The sequence below is a fragment of the Pelophylax lessonae genome, assembly GCF_965119305.1.
Source record: "Pelophylax lessonae genome assembly, chromosome: 5".
Classification (NCBI taxonomy): Eukaryota; Metazoa; Chordata; class Amphibia; order Anura; family Ranidae; genus Pelophylax; species Pelophylax lessonae.
This window is the reverse complement of record NC_138772.1, coordinates 118,449,000-118,465,712: the sequence shown is the minus strand read 5'-3', so window position 1 is coordinate 118,465,712 and position 16,713 is coordinate 118,449,000. Positions and strand designations below refer to the sequence as shown.

General features: G+C 47.2%; 1 protein-coding gene across 1 annotated transcript in view; it reads left to right on the top strand.

The window, feature by feature from the left end:
* The window catches only part of LOC309555883 (cryptochrome DASH), a 327,950-nt gene that overhangs the window by 255,892 nt on the left and 55,345 nt on the right, over positions 1–16,713 (top strand). Inside the window, exons 2-3 of the mRNA XM_082258055.1 lie at positions 4,256–4,329; positions 15,645–15,817. Of these exons, the coding sequence (XP_082114181.1) occupies positions 4,264–4,329; positions 15,645–15,817 (239 nt within the window). The 5' untranslated portion in view covers positions 4,256–4,263. The remainder of the gene's footprint in view (positions 1–4,255; positions 4,330–15,644; positions 15,818–16,713) is intronic.

The following is a 16,713-nucleotide window of genomic DNA, read 5'->3' as shown; positions in this document are numbered from 1 at the left end:
ATCATTAAAATCGATCGTTTTAAAAATTTTTTGTTGCATTGGTACATGTCCCCCAAGGCAGTACCTGGACCCCCATACACTTTTTTCTGGCAATAACTTGCATTTAAGCTTTTAACCACTTAAGCCTCGAAGGATTTTCCTGCTCAAAGACCAGGGCCTATTTTGCGATTTGGCACTGCGTGACTTTAACGGACAATTGCGCGGTCGTGCGATGCTGTACCCAAATGAAATTAAAATGCTTTTTTCCCCACAAACAGAGCTTTCTTTTGGTGGTATTTGATCACCTGTGCGATTTTTATTTTTTGCGCTATAAACAAAAAAGAAAAGACAATTTTGAAAAAATAACAATATTTTTCACATTTTTTATATGAAATTCTCAAAAAAAAGGTAAAAATCAAAATGTTTTAAAATTTTAGGCCAATTTGTTTTCTGCTACATATTTTTGTTAAAAAAAATTGCAATAAGCGTATTTTGATTGGTTTGCGCAAAAGTTATTGTGTTTAATAACTACGGGAAAGATTTCTGTCATTTTTATTGTTTTTTTTTTTTAACGAGTAATGGCAGCGATTTGCGATTTTTTTTTTTTGCGGGGCTGGGACATTGCGGCAGACAGATTGGACCCCTGACTGACATTTTTGACACTTTTGGGGGTACCAGTGACATTACTACAGTAATCAGTGCTATACATATGCACTGTTACTGTAAAAATGACACTGGCAGGGAAGGGGTTAACTTTATTAGAGATCCAGCGGTTAAGTGTGTCCCTAGGGGCGTGCTTCTAACTGTCAAGGGGCGTGGCTTTTTATGTAACCACAGAGACATACGATCCTACATAGCAGGATCGTATAGTCTCTGCTGTTACATCAGGGAGAATGACAGACGGCTTTGTTTACATCAGCCGCCTGCCTTTCTCCCTCTCCAGCGGGAGATCGCGAGTGACGGGCGGACATCGGAGCCACCAGTCACTCGCGCGGGAACCTCAGTAAACGAGCGGGGACAGGAGCGCGCCTCCGGCGGCACGCGCTCGCCCCCTACAGGCTCCTGGGCGAGCGACGTAGTACTACGTCACTTTGCCCAGGTGGGGCTGACCACCGCATTAAATGTACTTAAGGCGGTCCGCAAGTGGTTAAAATGAAGACTTTTGATTTTTCATGTTCTAGTACCATAGACTTCAATGGAGTTTGAAAGTTCTAATGAACTTTTCCCCCGTTTGCGGTTTTCTTGTACGAACCAAACCAGGGGTGTTCGGCCCATCACTAGTGTTAATGAAATTAACAACAGGTGCAGTAGATGGGTAACCACCTCCAAAAAAGGAATGGTTTTAGAGGTGCAGGCCACTGACATTTCCCTACTCATCTTTTCTGTTTTTCACTAGTTTTGCATTTGGCTAGGGTCAGTGTGACTAATGGTAGCATGAGGCAATACATGGACCCTGTAGAGGTTGCACAGGCAGTGCAACTGTCCAGGTTTTCTTTGTCTCCCAGCACAGTCTCAAGAGCATGGAGGAGATTCCAATAGACAGGCAGTTACTCTAGGAGAGCTGGACAGGGCTGTAGAAGGTCCTTAATCCAGCAGCAGGACCGGTATCTTCTCCTTTGCGCAAGGAGGAACAGGATAAGCACTGCCAGAGCCCTACAAAATGACCACCAGCAGGGCACTGGTGTGAATGTCTCTGATCAGAAATCAGAAAAAGACTTCATGAGGGTGATCTGAGGGGCCAACATTCTCTAGCGGGCCCTGTGCTCACTTCCCAGAACCATGGAGCTCGACTCGTATTTGCCACTGAACCCCAGAATTAGCAGGTCTGCCCCTTGTGCCCTGTGCTTTTCATAGATGAGAGTTTGGTGGTGGGTCAGTGATGGTCTGAGGAGGCAAATCCATGGAGGGACACACAGACCTCTACAGGCTAGACAATGGCACCCTGACTGCCATTAGGTATGGGGATGAAATCCTTGGACCCATTGTCAGACCCTATGCTGGTGCAGTGGGTCCTGGGTTCCTCCTGCTGCACGACAATGCCGGGCCTCCTGCACCAAGAGTATGCAGCCAGGTCCTGGAGAATGAAGGAATTGATACCACTAAATAGCCCCCACGCTCACCTGACCCAATAGAACACCTCTGAGTCTGAGCTCAGATCTGGGAGGAAATTCCCCAGGACAACATCTGTCGTCTCTATAGGAGTATTCCCCGACGTTGTCAGGCATGCATTGAAGCACGTGGGGCCATAAAAACTACTGAGTACAATTTTGAGTTGCTGCAATAAAATTTCAGCAAAATGGACTAGCCTGCTGCATAATTTTTTCACTTTGATTTTGGGGTGTCTTTGAATTCAGCCCTCTGTAGGCTGATAACTTTCATTTCCATCGAAGGATGTGGCATCCTTTCATTCCTAACACATTACCCAGTCCATATCAGTATAGATCCAGCATGATATTTTTCCCCATGAAAAGAGAAGTATGGGGTTTGAGGTTATTTTGCATGTTTATACTTACCTAGGTGGATGCAGCATCGGTCCGATCCTGCATCTGTCCCCCGGCGCCTCTACACTGAGAACTGAGCGATCGAACACTGCTGATCGCTCGGTTCCGACAGCTCCCTGCGCACTCAGCAGCTCTCCGCTCTGCCACCTCCTCGCTCACTGGAATGATGGGCTGTGGAGGGGCAAGGAGCAGCCGGCTCAGGCTCTCAATGGCTCCTGACTCCATGGTTGTGATGATGTGGTGCCTAGACTGACATCTGTGATGTCAGCAGAGAATGAACTTCAGCCCCGCTCTCTGCTGAAAACGGGTCACAGGAGTGCAAAACAAACTGCACTCCTGGGATCCATAGGAGATGTTCAGCCAAACAAGCTTTTACATCTCCTTTAACCACTTGCCGACCGCCCACAGTATATTTACTGCGGCGGTCAGCCCCGTACAGGCAAAGTGACGTAGTACTACGTCGCTCGCCTGAGAGCCTCTAGGGGGCGAGCGCGCGCCGCTGGAGGCACTCTCCCGCCCCCGCTCGTTCCCTGACATGTCCGTGCATGTGACCGGCGGACCCGATGTCCACCGGTCACTCGCGATCTCCCGGTGGAGAGGGAGAAAGGCAGGCGGCTAATGTAAACAAAGCCGCCTGTCATTCTCCCTGATCTAACTGCAGAGATCATACGATCCTGCTATGTAGGATTGTATGTCTCTGTGGTTACATCACAAGCCACGCCCCTTTACAGTTAGAAGCACACCCCTAGGGACACACTTAACCCCTTGATTACTAATAAAGTTAACCCCTTCCCTGCCAGTGTCATTTTTACAGTAACAGTGCATATGTATAGCACTGATTACTGTAGTAATGTCACTGGTAACCCCAAAAGTGTCAAAAATGTCAGTCAAGGGTCCGATCTGTCCACCGCAATGTCGCAGTCTTGCAAAAAAAAAAATTGCAGATTGCCACCATTACTCGTTAAAAAAAGAAAACAATAAAAATGACAAAAATCTTTCCCTTAGTTAGTAAACGCAATAACTTTTGCGCAAACCAATCAAAATACACTTATTGCGATTTTTTTTACCAAACATATGTAGCAGAAAACAAATTGGCCTAAAATGTTAAAAAAATTTGATTTTTACATTTTTTTTGGGGGGGGGGGGGGGGGGGAAATTTCATATAAAAAAATGTGAAAAATATTGTTATTTTTTTCAAAATTGTCGCTTTTTTTTGTTTATAGCGCAAAAAGTAAAAATCGCACATGTGATCAAATACAACCAAAAGAAAGCTCTGTTTGTGGGAAAATAAGGACGTCAATTTAATTTGGGTACAGCGTCGCAACACCGAGCAATTGTCCGTTACAGTCACACAGTGCCGAATCGCAAAATAGGGCCTGGTCAGGAAGGGGGTAAAATCTGAAGTGTTTTCAAACTGTTCCTTTATATACGTGTAAATATAGTGTATATAGATCAGACCAAAATGAGGAGGACAGAGGGACATTGTTCCAAATCAGGGACAGTTGGGAGCTATGCCTGCTAATGAGCCCTGAGAGCATCTTTCACTGGAGAAACTTGAACTCCTTTATGGGATGTCAGTCCAGTGACTGAGCAGCACTCATACTGGGTAACTGGGAATAGAATCCACATGTACAATTCTAAGTTCTTAGGCCCTCCGGTGGTTGTAGTGTGAACTGCAGCTGAGCACATGGAGGGCGGGGTCGCAGAGGTCACAGAATGGGGCGTGTCCGAGCAGTGATTGGGCATTACTCCTTGTAGACGGACGGAGGGGAGAGATCGGGAGATGAGTCGTCCGGCCAGAGTGATCGTCTGTCTGCTGAGGAATGATCTCCGCTTCCATGACAATGAGGTGTGCGGGGTACAGAGCCGATCTATATGTAGGCGGGGCTCTCTGTACAGCCTTCTTCTATAGGACTGTCTCACTGCATATAATGTCCCTTTATAGGACTGTCTGTATACAATGTCCCTCTATAGGACTGTCTGTATACAATGTACTTGTATAGGATTGGTCCCTCTATAGGACTGTCTGTACACAATGTACTTCTATGGAGTCTTTGTTATACAATGTGCTCTCCATAGGGCTGGTTATACAATGTGAGCAGGCAGTCTTCCTATTGGAGGATGGAGTGGTAAGGGGCGGGGTCGGATGTGACACTTGTATACTTTCATAACATCTGATCCTGCACTGTGTTATCTCATCCATGTGCTGCTCTATCATAATGATCTGCAAACTGCCTTCATTTCCTTCCAATCAGATTTCATCAAACTGAATTATTGGGCATGGACTATCAGATGCTTTGGGCATTTTTTTTTCTTTTTTTTTTTTTTTTTTTTGTTTGATCAGATTATGAGATTGCATGTCGGAAACAGATTTGATCAATTTACAATCATATGGTCCAACTATTGATGAGCTCAGGCATGTTGGGATCCCAGTCTGAGCCCACCTGAGCAATCCCACCAGGAAACTGTCCCTACACAGAGCCAATCAGAGGGAGCAGAGACATTCACTGCTGTGCAGTCATATCATATACACTCACCGACCACTTTATTCAGTACACCTTGCTAGTACCAGGTTGGACCCTTCCCTTTTTGCCTTCAGAACTGCCTTAATTCTTTGTGGCATGGATTTAACAAGGTGTTGGAAACATTCCTCAGAGATTTTGCTCCATAGTGACATGATAGCATCATGTAGTTGCTGCAGATTTGTCGGCTGCACATCCATGATGCAAATCTCCCATTCCACCACATCCCAAAGGTGGCTCTATTGGATTGAGATCTGGTGACTGTGGAGGTCATTGGAATACAGTGACCTCATTGTCATGTTCATGAAACCAGTGGTGAGATGATTTGAGCTTTGTGACACGTTGCATTATCCTGCTGGAAGGAGCCACCAGAAGATGGTACACTGTAGTCATAGAGGGAGGGACATGGTTAGCAACAATACTCAGGTGGGCTGTGGTGTTTGATGCTCAGTTGATACTAAGGGGCCCAAAGTGTGCCAAGAAAATATCCCCCACACCATTACATCACCACCAGCCTGGGCCATTGACACAAGTCAGGATAGATCAATGCTTTCATGTTGTTTATGCCAAATTCTGACCCTACCATCTGAATGTTGCAGCTGAAATCGAGACTCGTCAGACCAGGCAATGTTTTTCCAATCTTCTATTGTCCAATTTTGGTGAGCCTGTGCGATTGTAGCCTCAGTTTCCTGTTTCTAGCTGACAGGAGTGGCACCCGGTGTGGTCTTATGGTGCTGTAGCCCATCTGGTTCAAGGATCGATGTGTTGTGCATTCAGAGATCAGATTCTGCATACCTTGGTTGTAACATGTGGTTATTTTGCGTTACTGTTGCCTTTCTGTCATCTCGAACCATTCTGCCCATGTTCCTCTGACATCAACAAGGCATTTTCCTCTACACAGCTGCCTCACTGGATATTTTCTCTTTTTCCCACCATTCTCTGTAAACCCTAGAGATGGTTGTGCATGAAAATCTCAGTAGAGCGGCACTTTTTGAAATAATCAGACCAGCCCGCCTGGCACTAACAACCATGCCATGATCAAAGTCCTTTCTTCCCTATTTTAATGCTCGGTTTGAACTTCAGAAAGTTGTCTAGGTACCTGTGCATGACGTTTCTGCCATGTGATTGGCTGATTATCAATTTGTTACCAAGCAATTGATTAGGTATAGCGAATAACATGGCCAGTGAGTAGTGTTGAGCGAACACGGACTGTATTATTCGTGTTCGTACCGAATAATTGGATTTTTGTTACCCGAACACGGACACTTTACTGTATGTTCGGGTAAAAAATCCGTGTTCGGTCGTTTTATTTCCGGGTTTTGCATGTTTTGGCGCTCTTTTCATGGCGGGCTTTCAACAGCCAATCAACAATCGTTTAACTGGTGTGCCTTAAGCTATTCCAGCCATGCCTGCAAATGTATGAGTAGCTGTGATTGGCCGTCTGAAGCATGTGACCAAGTCTTTATAAGTTCCAGGCAGCCGCAGCGGCGTCATTCTGCTGCTTAGCTCAGGGACAGAGCACACATACGTGCTGGCTGCTGATTAGGGAAAGACAGGCAGGGAAAACGAATTGGTGTCCGGATAGAATTTAGGGTCAGGTCGGAGTGTTTAGGCAGGGCGAGTTGTAGGCATTTTAGGGATAGAGTCTGCTGAATTATAGGGTCAGTGTGTTCTACAAACAACAATCGATATTGCTGTGTGGTGTGGGATAGGAGATAGGCAGGTGTCAGTGATCCACATCCATTTTTCTGTGTGTGGGCTGCAGTGAACACAATCTTTTTGGGGTGCAGTGAACACAATCTTTTTGGGGTACAGTGAACACAATCTTTGTGGGGTGCAGTGAAGACAATCCTTGTGGGGTGCAGTGAAGACAATCCTTGTGGGGTGCAGTGAAGACAATCCTTGTGGGGTGCAGTGAAGACAATCCTTGTGGGGTATAGTGAACACAATCTTTGTGGGGTGCAGTGAAGACAATCCTTTTGGGGTGCAGTGAAGACAATCCTTTTGGGGTGCAGTGAAGACAATCCTTTTGGGGTGCAGTGAACAAAATCTTTGTGGGGTACAGTGAACAAAATCTTTGTGGGGTACAGTGAACACAATCTTTGTGGGGTGCAGTGAAGACAATCCTTGTGGGGTGCAGTGAAGACAATCCTTGTGGGGTGCAGTGAACACAATCTTTGTGGGGTACAGTGAACACAATCTTTGTGGGGTACAGTGAACACAATCTTTGTGGGGTGCAGTGAAGACAATCTTTGTGGGGTACAGTGAAGACAATCCTTGTGGGGTGCAGTGAAGACAATCCTTGTGGGGTGCAGTGAACAAAATCTTTGGGGGGTACAGTGAACACAATCTTTGTGGGGTACAGTGAACACAATCTTTGTGGGGTACAGTGAACACAATCTTTGTGGGGTGCAGTGAAGACAATCCTTTTGGGGTGCAGTGAACACAATCTTTGTGGGGTACAGTGAACACAATCTTTGTGGGGTGCAGTGAAGACAATCCTTGTGGGGTGCAGTGAAGACAATCCTTGTGGGGTGCAGTGAGCACAATCTTTGTGGGGTACAGTGAGCACAATCTTTGTGGGGTGCAGTGAGCACAATCTTTGTGGGGTGCAGTGAACACAATCTTTGTGGGGTGCAGTGAACACAATCTTTGTGGGGTGCAGTGAACACAATCTTTGTGGGGTACAGTGAACACAATCCTTGTGGGGTGCAGTGAACAAAATCTTTGGGGGGTACAGTGAACACAATCTTTGTGGATTACAGTGAACACAATCTTTGTGGGGTGCAGTGAAGACAATCCTTTTGGGGTGCAGTGAACACAATCTTTGTGGGGTACAGTGAACACAATCTCATACTTCTGAAGATTTGAGGGTACTGCCTGTTTCATCCTCCTCCTCCTCATCCACCCTTTTAGGGGTACAAACAATAGTAATTGGGGCCTAGTGTGCTTCTGTACGTGTGAGATACATACACTTTTTTTTGATCATATTTCCTATTCCGCTATTCAATAAAAACCTTTGGGGATCAATTAAATTGCGGAATAGTCTGTGTCGGTACGTGTGAGATCCACCTTTCCAAGTTTTTGGGGTTCATCTCATACTTCTGAAGCTTTGAGGGTGCTGCCTGTTCCATACTCCTCCTCCTCCTCCATCCTTTTAGGTGTACAAACAATAGTAATTGGGGCCTAGTGTGCTTCTGTACGTGTGAGATACATACACTTTTTTTGATCATATTTCCTATTCCGCTATTCAATAAAAACCTTTGGGGATCAATTAAATTGCGGAATAGTCTGTGTCGGTACGTGTGAGATCCACCTTTCCAAGTTTTTGAGGTTCATCTCATACTTCTGAAGATTTGAGGGTGCTGCCTGTTCCATACTCCTCCTCCTCCTCCTCATCCATCCTTTTAGGTGTACAAACAATAGTAATTGGGGCCTAGTGTGCTTCTGTACGTGTGAGATACATACACTTTTTTTGATCATATTTCCCATTCCGCTATTCAATAAAAAACCTTTGGGGATCAATTAAATTGCGGAATAGTCTGTGTCGGTACGTGTGAGATCCACCTTTCCAAGTTTTTGAGGTTCATCTCATACTTCTGAAGATTTGAGGGTGCTGCCTGTTCCATACTCCTCTTCCTCATCCTCCCTTTAGGGTAGGAAAAAATGTAATCGGGCCTAGTCTGTGTTTGTACGTGTGAGATACAGTTTTTTATCCTATTCCGCTATTCAATACACACCCTTTTGGTGTAAAAAACATTAAATTGCGGCATGGTTTGCATATTTGACTGTGAGATACACCCGTGCGATACTGTTGTTCTTTTGTTCTGCTATTCAATAAAGACCTTTCTAGGGCAAGATCTTAAATTTCAGAAATATGAGGAGAGCGTCAAATAGGGGCCGTGGCCGGGGTCGTGGTGCTGCTGCTAGAGCTCCTGTTGCAAGGAGAGGACGTGGTCGATCTGTGCCAGCTACACGCACAAGTGAAACACCTTCCTCAAGTGTGAGTAGGCGACAGAACCTGCAGCAGTATTTGGTAGGGCATCATACGCCTCTAGAAGTGATGAGGCCAGAACACAGAGAGGCGATAGTAGATTGGTTTGCTGCTGACAGTGCCTCCAGTTCCTTCACATTGTCTCCCACCCAGTCTACTGCAGAAAGGTCAGAGTTGGCACCTGCAGCCAATGTCCAACCGTCTTTCACCTCACCCCCTTGCAAATCAGGCAAGCAGTCTGAGCCCCAAGCCATACAGCAGTCTCTTATTCTTTTTGAGGACTCTGTCAGCAGGGTTTCCCAGGGCCATCCACCTAGCCCTGCCCCAGAAGTGGAAGAGATTGAGTGCAGCGATGCCCAACCACTTATTTCTCAAGATGAGTACATGGAAGGACCATCACAGCACGTCTCCGATGATGACGAAACGCAGGTGCCAACTGCTGCGGCGTTCAGCATTGTGGAGACCGACAGGGAGGGCAGGGGTGAAGACTGGGTGGAAGATGATGTGGAGGACGATGAGGTCCTCGACCCCACATGGAATGAAGGTCATGCAGGTGACCTGAGTATTTTGGAGGAAGAGGCGGTGGTCGCACAGAGCCACCAGCACAGCAGAAGAGGGAGCAGGGTGCAGAAGCGGAGCGGCCGTGCCCTAGACACTACGCCTGCTACTGCCCAACGCAGCAAGGGAACGAGCGCACCAAAGTCAGCTCAAAAGAGTTCTCTAGCGTGGAAGTTCTTTAGAAAATGTGCTGATGACAGGACACGAGTGGTTTGCACCCTGTGCAATCAGAGCCTGAAGCAAGGCATAAACCTTCTTAACCTGAGCACAACCCGCATGATCAGGCATCTAAGTGCAAAGCACGAGCTGCAGTGGAGTACACACCTTCAAAACCAAGAAACATCTCTGGCTCATCCTGCTTCCTCTTCTGCTGCAGTCTCGGCCGCTCCAGCCACCTCTGTAGTCATACCGGCACCTGCCACCCCGCAAACAGACGATCTGTCAGCAACACCACCACCTGGGTCACCAACCATCTCCACAATGTCCCGTGGAAGTGTTCAGCTTTCCATCTCCCAAACACTTGAGAGGAAGAGGAAGTACCCCCCTACCCACCCGCGATCCCTGGCCCTGAATGCCAGCATTTCACAATTATTGGCCTTTGAAATGCTGTCATTCCGTCTGGTGGAGACGCCCAGTTTTAAAAAGCTTATGTCGGTGGCTGTCCCACAGTACGTCGTGCCCAGCCGCCACTACTTTTCCAGGCAAGCCATCCCTTCCCTGCACAACCAAGTGGGGGAAAAAATCAGGTGTGCACTGCGCAACGCCATCTGTGCCAAGGTCCACCTAACTACCGATACGTGGACCAGTAAGCACGGTCAGGGGCGTTATATCTCCCTAACGGCACACTGGGTAAATGCAGTGGCGGATGGGCCTGAGGCGGATAGCAATTTGGCGCATGTCCTTCCACCACCGAGGATTGCAGGGCGCTTCAGTTTGCCTCCTGTTCCTAACTCATCCTACTCCGCTACCTCATCCTCTACCGCCTCCTCATCCGGACAGCGTAATACCTTCACCACCAACTTCAGCACGGCCAGGGCTAAACGACAGCAGGCAGTTTTACAACTTGCCTGTTTGGGGGACAAACCACAAACCGCGCAGGAGTTGTGGAGGAGCATGGAACAGCAGACAAATGAGTGGTTGCTGCCAGCGAGCCTCAAGCCCGGCCTGGTGGTGTGCGATAACGGGCGAAATCTCATAGCAGCTCTGGGCCTAGCCGGTTTGACGCACATCCCTTGCCTGGCGCATGTGCTGAATTTGGTGGTGCAGAGGTTCCTTAAAAACTACCCCGATATGTCAGAGCTGCTGCAGAAAGTGCGGGCCGTCTGTGCGCACTTTCGGCGTTCTCACCCTGCTGCTGCTCGCCTGGCAGCGCTGCAGCGTAACTTCGGCCTTCCCGCTCACCGCCTCATATGTGACGTGCCCACAAGGTGGAACTCCACCTTGCACATGCTGCAAAGACTGTGCGAGCAGCAGCAGGCCATAGTGGAGTTTCAGCTGCAGCACCCACGCGTGAGTCGCTCTGCGGAACAGCACCACTTCACCACCAATAACTGGGCCTCCATGCGAGACCTGTGTGCCTTGTTACGCTGTTTTGAGTACTCCACCAACATGGCCAGTGGCAATGACGCCGTTCTCAGCTTAACTATCCCACTTCTATGCCTCCTTGAAAAAACAATTCGGGCGATGATGGAAGAGGATGTGGCACAGGATGAGGAGGAGGAGGAGGAGGATGAAGAGGTAACATTTCAAAGGCTTTCAGGGCAGTCATTCGCAAGGGGCTCCGAGGGTGGGTTCCTGCACACACAAATGCCAGGGACACAATTGTCCAGCAGGGGCACAGTTCTGGAGGTTGAGGAGGAGGAGGAGCTGGAGGAGGAGATGGAACCATGTTCACAGCAGGGTGGCACCCAGGCCAGCTCATGGCCATCACTGGTGCGTGGCTGGGGGGATACAGAGGACACGGACGATACACCTCCCACAGAGGACAGCCTTTCGTCGCCTCTGGGCAGCCTGGCACACATGAGCGATTACATGCTGCAGTGTCTCCACAACGACCGCCGAGTTGCCCACATTCTAACTTGTGCTGATTACTGGGTGGCCACGCTGCTGGATCCCCGTTACAAGGACAACGTACCGTCCTTAATTCACTCACTGGAGCGCGATCGCAAGATGCGCGAGTACAAGCGCACGCTGGTAGATGCGATGCTGCTGGCATTCCCATCTGACAGCGGGGCCACAGTGGAAGCACAAGGCAGAGGAGGAGGAGGAGGAGGTCGCCAACGCAACCAGGGCACCGCCAGCACCTCAGAAGGCAGGGTTAGCATGGCCGAAATGTGGAAAAGCTTTGTCAGCACGCCACAACAAACAGCAGCACCAGCAGCTCAGATGGAACGTCTTAGCAGGAGGCAGCATTTTACCAACATGGTGGAGCAGTATGTGTGCACACGCCTACATGTAGTGAATGAGGGGTCTGCCCCCTTCAACTTCTGGGTCTCCAAATTGGGCACATGGCCTGAGCTTGCCCTTTACGCCTTGGAGGTGCTGGCGTGCCCTGCAGCCAGTGTATTATCTGAACGGGTATTTAGCACGGCTGGGGGCGTTATAACAGACAAGCGCAGCCGCCTGTCCAGAGACAATGTGGACAAGCTCACGTTCATTAAAATGAACCAGGCATGGATCCCACGGGACTTTTCCGTACCTTGTGCAGAATAGCAATGGATACCGACCTTACCCACCCATTGTTCCATTTTTGCTCTTTCTCAATCTTTTGGGGTGTACCCTCATTTAAAATTTGTGAAAAGAAGCAGTGTTGGCTACCTCGTCCTCCTCCTCCTCAGGGCCAGATTAACGTAGGGGCTATTGGAGCTGCAGCTCCAGGCCCCTACCTTTTATATAGGCCCCGGGTTGGCCATATTCACTGTGACCGCTCTTCTGTCACTTGTAAACACAGAAGTCTGGCTTCTATGCTTGCTTCCCCAGGCAGCACCCTCAGAACCTCCCCACACAGCGCGAAGGCCTGAGAAGGAGGGACAGTTGCCGATGCATGGATGTGTTTATGGGCTTCAGAGACAGCATCCCATGTTGAATTAGGCATGCATGGCTGCACCCTTCCTCCTCTGGGTGCATGCCAAGGCACGGCCCTTAAGGCCCTTCAAAATCCTCAGCACCAAGACCATGATGCTCTTAATCCGGCCCTGGTCCTCCTCCACCGCCGCTTCCACCTACACCGCCCATAGGTGTGCGCAGCCTATTGCATAAGGGTGTGCACCCCAAAGTTGAAATACACATGCATGTGTTTGCCTACATGTACATGGCCCCGATACATTACTCTCCCTGCTGGCAAAGAGAAATAGAGCAGAGCAGGTCCGAGGGAGATCTTTCCCATCTCCTCACTGGCAAACGGAGCGATAATGCTATGTGCCCTAGGTGATTAGGGTGTGCCCAGGTACACCCGGCACACCCTGTGCGCACGCCTATGACACCGCCACATCCACCACCACCTCAACCTCCCTCCTACTCCATATGGGCCTCGTCCTTCAGAGATGAAGAACATTGTTTTATTTTTCTGTTTTTTTTTGTTGTTTTAAGTTATTTCCCTATCCACATTTGTTTGCAGAGCACTTGCCATGCTCTTAACTACGTTTTGCTGCCATTTGCAGCACTCTAGCCCTTTCCATTGGTGTTTTAGAGCCATTTTAGTGCCTTAAAGTTCGGGTCCCCATTGACTTCAATGGGGTTCGGTGTCCGGGAAAAGTTCGATAAAAGTCCGGGACACGGACCCGGACTTTTTTTTAAAGTTCGGCCGAACCCGTCGAACACAGACATCTAGGTGTCCGCTCAACCCTACCAGTGAGTGTACATGCCTCTTGTGCAACTGCAGAGCAGGGAATGTCTCCTATGCTTATAATGGAGGTTATTCCAGAGATAGGCATTACTCTGAGAGCTGGACAGGGCCATAGAAAGTCCTTAACCCATCAGCAGGACCGGTATCTGCTCCTTTTGTGCAAGGAGGAACAGGATAAGCACTGCCAGAGCCCTACAAAATGACCTCCAGCAGGGCACTGGTGTGAATGTCTCTGATCAGATAATCAGAAAAAAACTTCATGAGGGTGGTCTGGGGGCCCAACGTTCTCTAGCGGGCCCTGTGCTCATTGCCCAGCACCATGGAGCTCGACTCGTATTTGCCATTGAACCCCAAAATTGGCAGGTCCGCCACTGGTGCCCTGTGCTTTTCACAGATGAGAGCAGGTTCACCCTGAGCACATGTGACAGACATGAAAGGGTCTGCAGAAGCCGTGGAGAACGTTATACTGCCTGTAACATCGTTCATCATGACCAGTTTGGTGGTGGGTCAGTGATGGTCTGGGGGGACATATCCATGAAGGGACGCACAGACCTCTACAGGCTAGACAATGGCATCCTGACTGCCATTAGGTATTGGGATGAAATCCTTGGACCCATTGTCAGACCCTATACTGGTGCAGTGGCTCCTGGGTTCCTCCTGGTGTACGACAATGCCCGGCCTCATGGGGCAAGAGTATGCAGCCAGTTCCTGGAGAATGAAGGAATTTATACCTCTGCAATTATAATTGTTCTAGAGTACTTTTTGTACATGCTAAAGTCCGAACAGGGGTGAAATGTCCACTGCTGGCCCAAAAAATGTGGAGCCCATTCACACCATTTGCATTGGGCAACCCTGCTCAGCGTATTTCCAGTGCAAAGACTTGGCAATTTTCCTCGTTTGCAATGAAGTCAGCTCACACCATAGGTTATGGTTGTATGCACTGAAATAGGAACTGCATTCAGTACTTTTTTCCAGTGTGGCATGCTGCAATTCATACCACCCCCGCAACGTGCTTCTGTGGTGTATAAAACAAAATGTCTCTTGTGACATATTAAACTTTTAACAAACACCAGCGGGCGTGCATGCAGCTTGGCTGCTGATGTGAATGAGCCCTTAAAGTATAACTAAAGGCAAAACCTTTTCTATTTTTGGATAGTGGAGAGGGATTAGAACAGCTGTCAGTTTCTTATTGCTGTCTGTGCCTCCGTTAGGGAGAATCATCCTCTTTATTTATCCTGTTTACTGGAAAGTAAAAGATAATCCCAATTTTTGGGTTCTAAAAGAACAGTAATAGAGGAGAAATCTTACAATGGTGACACTTGGGATTTCCTCTCACTTCCTGTTTTGGCTATAGGAGAGGAAGTAATGAAAAATCACCCCAATGGGACAAGAGGGCAAAAAAAATGCCCTCTTGTTCCATAGAGCTATTCTAATTCTTCCTTTCTCTATCCAGGATGAAGAGTTTTGCCTTTTAGTTCTCCTTTTAATTAAAGTATAACTAAGGGCAAACTTTTTTTAGTTTTGGATAGAGTGAAGCTGTATTAGAACACCTTTTTATAGCTATCTGTGCCCCCGTTAAGGAGATTCACTCTCTTTATTTGTCCTGTTTACCATTATCATTAAAAGTGAATGTAAAAGAAAATCCCAGATGTTGGGTTGTCCCCAGAAAAGTAATAGAGGGGAAATCTTCCAATGGGAACTCACTTCCTGTTTGGTCATGGGACAGGAAGTGAAGAGAAATCTTTGAAATAGAACACAGATGGCAAAACATTCTGAAAGGGGTTATAACCCTTGATTCTAAAATTTAAAAAAAAAAAAAAAAAAAAAAAACTGAAGTGGAATGGCTGCCAACACTTACAGAAGCAATGAAGAAAAGGCTTTGCACCCTTGAAATAGACTGTAGAAATTAACCTTATTTGCTGTTGCAGTCCTGTAGAGGTCCCTGATGCATAATTTGAGTGTCAGGAGTGCATGAGGCTGATTGTTTCCTATCCAGCCTATAATATACGTATTGCAAATGAAGAACAGGAATGCCATGTAACTTCTTTCTTGTTCTATAGTCTTTATAATATATTTTACAATGCAGCTGGGAGATTAATGTACTGTATGTACATGCCTACATACAGATCCTCAATGAAAGCAATTGCAAATCAGAATTCATAGGACCTTCATAATGTACAATGTTGAATGTATTTTGATGGATCAGTGGGTATAAGCCCTTTGTAACGTGTTTTTTTTTTCCATAGGTCCTATTGTGGGCACACAGGAATGCTGATCATATTGTCCCTTTATATTGCTTTGACCCAAGACACTACCTGGGGACACATCACTACAATTTTCCAAAGACCGGGCCTCATCGGTTGAAATTCCTGTTAGAGTGTGTTCAGGATTTACGGAACACTCTAAAGAAAAGAGGAAGGTATGGTAACTCTTTTTTTATTTGCTGTCTTATTAATTGACTTTTTTATCTGCAGACAGAAAAAAATAGGGAATGTGCCAATTGCTATCAGTGTCCATTGTCTAAAAGTTGCCATACAATGTACAAATTTCAACTGGTTCCTGGAGAACCAAACGGAATTCACTCAGTGGGCAGCCCTGTCGGCTGCCTCCTGCTCGATATCCCTCAACTGAGAAATTGATGGAGCCAAGAGGAAATTTGTCAGTGGATGCAGCTGCTTTTACAATCAGATGCAGACACTGTTAGGGTATTTTGACAACAGTTGGACTGGCTGTAAAAATACAATAGGCCAAGAGAGAAATTTGGCCATCGGCATTGTATAGAATGGATGGAGGTATATGTTAGTATATGGCCAGCTTAAAAACCAATTCCATGTATGGTATATTTTTACATAGTTGCATCGGTCCAGCTTGGACCAATTTATTTATCTATATACCATGCCTGGAAGCTGGAAATCACTAAAGTCGACACTGCTACTCCAGTGATCTCCACTAGCTTCCCTGCTGGGTATGGGTGCCATTCAGAGAATGCTTTGCATATTCTCAATGAATGCAAAGCGTTCTCTGATCAGACGAGGTGGAGAGGTGGGGTGATGACATTTTGGCTGTACGCCTCATCCTATCAGGGAACACTTTGCAGCTTCCAGGAGCATTGGCCAGGTATGATATATATATCAGTATGTAGTTATTATTGGTCCAATCTGAACCAGTGTAACTATGTGAAAGTATATCCTATCTGGAATTCATCTTTAAAATACAGAAAAGTGACAGCTGGATTCTAAATGTTTTGTGGCCAGCCTATAATCCACTTCCAACTCTTTCTTATTCTACATGAATTCTCCACTTATATATTTTCTG